Source organism: Chiloscyllium plagiosum, chromosome 48 (assembly GCF_004010195.1).
Source record: "Chiloscyllium plagiosum isolate BGI_BamShark_2017 chromosome 48, ASM401019v2, whole genome shotgun sequence".
In the NCBI taxonomy this organism is placed as follows: Eukaryota; Metazoa; Chordata; class Chondrichthyes; order Orectolobiformes; family Hemiscylliidae; genus Chiloscyllium; species Chiloscyllium plagiosum.
This window is the reverse complement of record NC_057757.1, coordinates 7,233,304-7,242,250: the sequence shown is the minus strand read 5'-3', so window position 1 is coordinate 7,242,250 and position 8,947 is coordinate 7,233,304. Positions and strand designations below refer to the sequence as shown.

General features: G+C 47.9%; 1 protein-coding gene across 1 annotated transcript in view; it reads right to left on the bottom strand.

Moving 5' to 3' along the window:
* Positions 1–3,364: 3,364 nt before the first annotated feature.
* The window catches only part of and3 (actinodin3), an 18,180-nt gene continuing 12,597 nt past the window's right edge, over positions 3,365–8,947 (bottom strand). The window contains exons 5-6 of the mRNA XM_043683598.1: positions 8,468–8,625; positions 3,365–5,940 (exon numbers count right to left, since the gene is read on the bottom strand). Of these exons, the coding sequence (XP_043539533.1) occupies positions 4,732–5,940; positions 8,468–8,625 (1,367 nt within the window). The 3' untranslated portion in view covers positions 3,365–4,731. The remainder of the gene's footprint in view (positions 5,941–8,467; positions 8,626–8,947) is intronic.

Genomic DNA, 8,947 nt, shown 5'->3' with positions numbered 1-8,947 from the left:
GCTGGCTGAGATGCCCATTCTGACAAAGCTCAGGGCAAGCATGAGGATGTTAAAGGGGGAGCCAGGAGGCAGGGAAAGAAAGCACATGGGGGGAGAGAGAGAGTAGGATAAAAGAAATGGCAGCTATCGAATGATGGTCTAGTTTAGTGTGGTGCTGGAAAAACACAGCAGGTAGGTGATTGGCATGACTTTGTTCTCTGATAAGCGAGGGCAGTTATTTAAAGTCAGAAATGGAAAAATACATCTAATGACTTTCTTAAATGAATAACCGAGAACACAACGTGAGAAAATATGTCAGAACCGCAATGGGAAACTCGTATGATGGTCAACAAAGTGCAGGAGAATGCATCCACTATAAGGCAAGACCAAGTTAAACGCTAACAAGTCACCATGAGTGATTGAAGAGGAGCTAAATCTTCCAGTCTGTCGACTGAAGACGGGTGTTCGAACCCTGTGGAAGATCAGACATATGGACCAATGTAGAAGTTGCCTTGAAGTGTAAATATCCAGGAAGCAGTTCCACTGGGATCCTCTGTGAATGTCTTTGACACTGTATCAGAATCAGAGACTTTGGACACCTCCACACTACCTAATCAGGGGAGTTGCTTCAAGAAACCTAGTCCTTTTTGAAGTCCACAAATGACCCTCCTTACTGACTATCCCCCACAGCTTGGCTACTGGGGAAACATCTGACTATTCCCCTGATACCCTCTGGAAACAGATCTGGCTGCCTTCCCTTGCCACTGAAGGAATTGCAAAGCCTGCGCCCACACCTCCCCCTTTACCTCCATCCAAAGGAGCCTTCCACATCCAAAATGTTTCACCTACACATCCACCAATGTCATTTATTATATCCGTTGCGGTCTCCTTTACATTGGGGAGACTGGATTCCTTCTCATAGAGCGCTTTAGGGAACATCTCTGGGGTACCTGCACCAATCAACCCCACCCCGCTCCGTGGCTCAACATTTCAACTCCCCCTTCCACTCTGCCGAGGACATGCAGGTCCTGGGCCGCCTCCATCGCTACTCCCTCACCACCCAACACCTGGAGGAAGAACGCCTCATCTTCTGCCTCGGAACACTTCAACCCCAAGGTATCAATGTGGAATTCACCAGTTTCCTCATTTCCCCTCCCCCCACCTTACCTCCGTTCCAACCTTCCAGCTCAGCACCGTCCCCATGACCTGTCCTACCTGCCAATCTTACTTCTTACCTATCCGCTCCACCCTCCTCTCTGACTTATCACCTTTATCCCCACCCCCATTCACCTATTGCACTCTTAGCTGCCTCCTCCCTAGCCCACCCTCCTCCCATTTATCTCTCCACTCCGGAGGCTCCCTGCCTCATTCCTAATGAAGGGCTTTTTCCCGAAACGCCGATTTTCCTGATTCTCAGATGCTGCCTGACCTGCTGTGCTTTTCCAGCACCACTCTAATCTTGACTACCTCAAGATTGCCTGTTCCAACCTCCTGCTCCCACCACTCGTTCTCCCAACTATCCACTTACTCACTCACCTCATGACTCCAGATTTTCCTTCTGTTGGCAAAGTAAGAGATAGGATGGGTTTGGAGGGATATGGGCCAGGAGCAGGCAGGTCAGACTAATTTAGTTTCAATAATGATCAGCATAGACTGGTTGGACCAGAGGGTCTGCTTCCATGCTGTAGGACTCTGACTCTGTGTACCAGGCTTGTGGCTTCTGCTGTACTGATTGTAGGAATGGCAGTAGGCCATTCAGCCCCTCAAGCCTGTTCCGCTGTTCATTAAGGTCATGGTTAATCTCTGGCCTAACTCCAAATATCGGCCTTTTGCTTCACATAAAAAAGCATCTCAGATTTAAAACTAATAATTGATCCAGCATCCACTGCCATTTGTGGAAGAGATTCGAAATCTCTACCACCCTTTCTGTGTCAAAGTGCTTCCTAATGACTCTTCCTGTTCCTAACGTATAGACAGTGACCCCAGTTCTAGAATCCCCAACCAGTGGCAACAATCTGTCCAACCTGTCTTCTGTTAATATCTCGACGTCAATCAGATCACCCCTTAACCTTCTAAATTTCAGAAAAAGCGGGCTAATTTGTATAATCTCTCTTCATCACAATCTCTGAAGTCCAGGGATCATCTTTTGTTGTACTGCCTCCAAGGCTACTCTATTCTTCCTCAGGTATATTGGGTTTGATTAATTAAGTTGTAGAAATTTTAAAAGAAACAGCAGTTAACGGATGGGTGATTTCAAGACTAGGGGGCACATGTGATGGGAGAGAGATTTTAAAAAGACACGAGAGGCGATTTTTTTTACACAGAGGGTAGTTCACGGTGAAATGAACTTTCTGAGGAAGTGTTAGATGCCGGTACAATTACAACGTTTAAAAGACATTTGGATGGATACATGAATAGGAAAGTTTTGGAGGGTTATGGGCCAGGAGCAGGTAGGGCGGGACTAGTTTAGTTTGGGATTATGTTCGGCATGGACTGAAGGGTCTGTTTCATGCTGGATGACTTTATTGAGAACAGGACATGGGCGAGTATGAAGAGAAGAAAACGGAATAAAACACAATTAGAGCAAGGAAAACCTATAAATTTAAATTATCACGGAACGTAAAACAAAGCTCTTCAGTATCTCATTTTTAACTTCCAGTCTTATCCAGCTGGATTGCATTAACATGAAAAAGCCAAAATAAATTAAGTCAGGAAATGTAAGTGTTCGTAGTTTCTAAAATAGCTGAGATGATAAATTATTCTACATGTGCTATTATAGCATTATGAAAATGGTCCCAAAGAGTTCTTAATTCCAGACATCATCTGTTAGTGCTGCCGACTTTACTGATAGCATGATAGTCTCAAAAACAGTCCATTTGCGTGTCAATTCAGTTTGGTATATTTTAATTTTTTTTGCTCTTTTGGTACGAAAAATCAATACATGCATTTTATTGAACATATATGCATTCTGCAAGACGCAATTGTTAAGTTGCCAAATATTTGAGTTGAACGTTTTTCTTTACATCGGGCAACTCTCTAAATTAGATTGTTGAGTATAGTTAATTCCTGAAGAAGGGCTTATGCCCAAAATGTCGATTCTCCTGCTCCTTAGATACTGCCTGGCCTGCTGTGTTTTTCCAGCACCACGTTTTTCAACTCTGGTCTCCAGCATCTGCAGTACTCACTTTCTCATAGTTAGATCAGGGCAGCAGACACAAGGGAACACCACTGGCTGCAACACACCATTGTTTAGATTAGAGTGGTGCTGGAAAAGCATCGAGGAGCGGGAAAATCGAAGTTTCGGGCAAAAGCCTTTCATCAGGAATAGGGGATGATGAAGGGCTTTTGCCCGAAACGTTGATTTTCCCACTCGGATGCTGCCTGACCTGCTGTGCTTTTCCAGCACTACTCTAATCTAAACTCTGGTTTCCAGCATCTGCAGTCCTCACTTTTGCCTGCAACACACCATTATCACCTGGAAATATATTTTGACCGTTCCTTCAGTGTTACCAAGGTAATGTACGTGGACCTCCCTCCCTAATGGCACAGTGGGTGCCCATACCCCCCGTATGGAGTGTTGCTGTTCAAGGAGGCAGCTTGTTGCCACCTTCTCAAGGGGCAGTTAGGGATGGGCAACAAAATGCTGACTGAGTCAGCGAGGCCCACTCCCCATGATCAATTAATTTTTAAAAGCCTGCCACTGATATCTTGGGGTGGTTTGGTGTTGACTGATGCTCAATAGCGCTCGAGTGAAGCACCTCGCGTCTATTACGTTAAAGCACTATACAACAATGAATTGTTATCGCGCATGGCGCTACAGAAATGCAACTCGGAATGTGAAGGTGAAACTTTGCTCTTTTGTTCTTAGTTGAAAGATCGATCATCCCTTGGGTTAGCCTTTTGCTTAAGATTTGTTTCAGTTCTATCTGCCCCCCCCCCCCCCCAACAACAAATTAGTTGTGGCAACTCAGTCCTTGGCTCGATTCGGGCTTTCGGCATCTCCTCCCCATCCCATTGATCAGGCTGCAATGCTGTTGGAGAGCCGGTGACCAAGTCCAATTTAAAGCAGACCGATAGCGGCTGGTGTGCAGAGGAGTTTATTGAACACGACAATAGCCAAAGCTAGTTACAGCAACGGCTGGCAGCGGGGAGACAGACAGCTCCCCAGCGGCGAGTCAATCTGCAACAAGTGACAAAGCCAGGATGGAGCCGATTGGTGTCCGAGCGGACGGGGGAGGGGGAGATGAGGCGATTGGTGCCTGATTGAAAGAGAATGCTTTGCACCTCTTGCTCCTGAGAGTGAATTAACTTTCATGCAACCACCAAATGCTGTTTCAGTATTTACTTTTGAACAATCGCATCAGTTTAACAGTGAACCTCCAAGACAACAGGACACAGAATGATCACTGTGAAAGGTACCGCCACACCCGGCTGTTTACAGACGGTTCCCCTTCCTTCATCTCTGCAGCTCAGCTCTGGGTAGAGAGGAAAAGCGGCTGCTCTGTCACCCTGTGCGGTCCGCAGAGGGACAGCTAGCGATAATAAGGGGCAAGGGGTGTGGGGAGGGAGGGGTGCTCACTACCTCCCCCATTCCTTTGTGCAAACCACTCTGAGCCTGTTTCCGGTTTGATCCAAAATAGTGAAAAACCCATGTCCCATAGAAGCTGAAGGGAGAGGGATGGGAGGAGAGTGGGGTGAAGAATGCATTCGTGGTCCCTTGTCCTGTTGTCTTGGAGGGTTAACACTTTCCGCTTAATACTCGTCCTCATCTTCATCCTCGTCCTCATCCTCATGATTGTAACGAGGGTCATAAGGTGAGGCATAAGGGGAGTTGTAGGGAGATCCGTATGGTGGGTTGTAGGGAGATCCATATGGGTTTTCATGGGGCGAGGTGCCATATGGGTTTTCATGGGGCGAAGCGCTGTATGGGTCTCCATAGGGAGAGGTGCCATATGGGTCTCCATAGGGGGAGGCGGCGTATGGGTCTCCATAGGGGGAGGCGGCGTATGGGCTTCCATAGGGAGAGGCGGCGTATGGATTTCCATAAGGAGAAGCACCATAAGGGTTCCTATAGGGAGAGGAACCATATGGATTATCATACGTGGAGATACTCTCTGGATTTCTATATGTAGAGACAGCATATGGATTCTCATCTGTAGAGGTCCCATGTCGATTTCCATTCACCGAAGCACTGTGTGGATTCTCATTTGTAGGGTCACTGTGTGGATTTCCATACGTAGAGGCATCGTATGGATTTCCATACGTAGAGGCATCGTATGGATTCTCATTTGTAGGGCCACCATGTGGATTTCCATACGGAGAGGCGCCTTGCTGATGATAGCGGTCATAGTAACCAGGATAATATGGGTCATAAGGATCAACGTCATCGTCCTCCGAGTGCTCATCTCCCTCAGGACCCTGAGCTCCCCACGGCTCAGGCGTCGGAGGCTGCCCATCGCTGCCCTCCTCCTCCTCGTCCTCCTCGCAGTCCGGGTCATACACGGGGTCACAGTGCATGGATTTGTAGTGCCTGCCCGCAGACGTGGAGGACATGCAGGACGAGTCGTACTTGGGGTCGCAGGGCAGTGTTCTGGCCACTCGTGGGCACTTGGGATCCGTTTTGGGGTCACATTTGGAGTCCGTCTGAACATTGGCTAGGAACTGGTAGAAGTACTGCAGCAGGCAGGCAGGGTCATGGGGATTACAGGCCAGCTGAGGTGGATCTGCAGGCTGAGCCTTTTTGGGTGGGGGCGGGGGTTGGGCCACGGGCACCTTAGGGGGCGGTGGCTGTGATTTACAGTTCTTGTCTGTCTTGGGATCACAGGAGGGAGCGGACACCCCTTTGCCGTGTGTCGGTGCAAGGCCGATGGTATATTGATAGAATGGGGCATTCTTTCCGTAGACGTTCTCTAGGTGCCTCATTTGCAGATAGATTAGCCGAATCCGATCGATTTCGTACAGCTGGAGAGAGCAAAGAGACGGTGAAACAGGAGGAAAACTGATCCTTACATTGCCAGCTGCGAAAACCCCTGCTGCTGTCCGCTCCCAGTGTCGGCACGGAAACCACCTCTGTCCTCCCTCACCAATCTCAGCAGCCCGAGAACGTTAGCCTTCTAGTCTCTCCTCCAGCTTCCCTCCCCTTCCCTTAATCTCGCTCCCTCCCCCTCAAATTGTGCCAACTCCAAATCTGTGGGTAAGCCCCGTCTGAAGAAATGAGGGGTTTAGGAGTGAGCGGCCAGATCGGAGGGGCTCCCCCCACCCCCCCCAAAACCCCCAGCCAAAGTGGCCATTAACAGGCTGCAGACTGTTGGGAGTGGCAGTGATATCTGACTGCCCATCTTTTGCTGTCCACGCTATGGTGCCCATAAAGATGGAGTGTACTGTGACCAGAGGCACGATAATGGCCTGGAGGGGACTGGCAGACATCAACATCCCAGGTAATAATATTTTGGTTTGTATTCCAGCCTTGTAGATTTCCAAAGGATATAGGAGACCCCATCGGATCTGCTCCAACATTCAACAACATTGTGGTCAAAGAGACGTACAGCACAGAAACATCCCCTTCAGTCCAACTCGTTCACGTATCCTAAACTGATTAGATTCCCTACAGTGTGCAAACAGGCCTTTTGGCCCAACAAGTCCATACCAACCCTCTGAAGAGTAACCCGCCCCCCGACTAATGCAACTAGCAACTATGGACAATTTAGCATAGCCACAACACCTGACCTGCACATCTTTGGAACGTGGGAGGAAACCAGAGTACCCGGACGAAACCCACGCAGACAATGTGCAAACTCCACACAGACAGTCGTCAAAGGCTGGAATTGAACCTGGGACCCTGGCGCTGTGAGGCAACAGTGCTAACCACTGAGCTACCGTGCTGATCTACTGCCATTTGCCAGCATTTTGGCTTGTATTCCCTCTAAACCCTTCCTATTCATGTACTCATCCAGATGCCTTTTCAATGTTGTACCCACCTCCTCCACCTTTAATTCCTCAAGCTATTTTATCCACATCAAAGTTATCTTTTAGTACTGCAGTCCCCGGCCAACTGCTTGTTTAGTCAGTGGTTGCTGCTGTTTGGTCAGTGCCTCTTGGCACTATTAGCAATTGGATAGCTCCAATCACCGCGGGTAAGACGGAGGATTTGAGAAAAGACTGAAAGCAGCGATAGCTGCCTGTATTCAATTCCTGATTCGCCATAAATACACAACAGGTATTTTGAAACCTTCGACATCCCCACGTGAGAAGACACTCGAAGAGACTCCCTCCTTTTCTCTATAACCCATGACACCCTTACTGACTAAAAATCTATCTCTGTCTCAAATGTATTTAATGACCCAGCCTCAACAGCTCTCTGTGGTGAAGAATTCTACAGGTATGCTACCCTCGGAGATAAGAAATTCCTCCTTTTTTGTCCCAGTTCTCAACTCCCCCTTTCTTTCAGAAATCTGCCTGCTCTTAAAATATGTTGTGATCCAACCTCCATGAAGGTTAATTAGAGACAAGGAACACAGTCTCAGGAGACGGGGTAGACTACTGAGGATTGAGATCTGGAAATGTTTCTTCACTCAGAGTAGTGAACTTGTGAGGAAGGCTGTGCAGAGAAAGTTGCTGAACACATTCAAGAATGTGGTTGAAGCCTTTTAAACTTATGGAGAGGAAGTGGGAGTATGGCGTCGAGATAGAGGGTCAGCCATGATCATATTGAATGGTGGAGAAGGTTTGTAGGGCTGAATGGCCTACTCCTCCTGGTTTCCATTCCTTGTCTTTTGATTTAGTGTTTAATGACAAAGTCACGTATTGTGTACACTTTTATTAACTCTTCTTCCCGCCCACCCCAAGGTATTTTTTTAAAATGTCCATGATATGTGTGTGGTCCAGCATTCATTGCTTGACTCTGATTGCATTGTTATCAGTTAAGGATTCAATTCCATTGGTCTGGAGTCACGTGAAGGCAGATTACCTTCCCTAAAGAGGCATTAGTGAACTAAATGGGTTTATACAACATTTGACAGTGATTGTATGGCCACCATTCCTTCCAGATTTTTTTAAAATTCAATTTTCACCGTTTGCCATAGTGGGATTTGATCCCATGAGCCCAGGTCTCTGGAATACTTATGACATTACCACTGCCCCACTGCTAGGTGTGTATAAGCACCCCCCTGCTTTTCCACCCACCCCAAATGTGTCCCATTTCGATTATAGCACCCCTCCACAAAGTTCCTTCAAAAGTACGTTTCCTCCCCACTCTAGCAAGAGATGGACTACTTTCAGCAACCCTCCCCGTTGCTTCATTGAGGAGCTCAACAAGGTTAGCCACTCGATTTGCAAATCCCTTCTCAACACATGTTTCTCTAAGTCAGGATTCATTCTTTCCTTGACTCCAGTTTCCCGTGATTTGTGACATTTCAAGCTGCACAGTAACCGCGATGCCCCCCCAGCTGATATAACATTGTGGGGCAGACCTCCCACGGCTGGTGCTCACCCCTTCATTGTGGCCGATTTTCTGGTAATACTTGTACCACGCTTGGAAGTCAGGATTCTGTTGGTACCACTTGATGTGGCGTCGGCTGCGAGTGGGAGGTGTCCGCAGGAAATCTGTTGCCTCGTGTGACTGCAGTGTTATTGCATTAGCTCCCTTTGCTGTGGTGAGGGGAGATACAGTAGTGACAGGTGAGATTTCCTCAGCAGTGTTACTAACAGACACAGCTTGCACACACACATGCCAACTCAGACATCTCTCACACACCAGTGCATTCACATGGAACTCACACTTCATACACACACATGGTGCACACAAACCACGTGCACTCACACAGAACCGTCCTTTATCCCCTCACTGTCACCTCCCACTCCAGCCTCCTTCTACTCACCTCTCCCTCACCCTTTCCATGTCCCTGCCTCCCCTTCCATCTCCATTCTTCCCCTTTCCATTCTTCCTCCCCTTCCCTCTCCTTCCTGTACT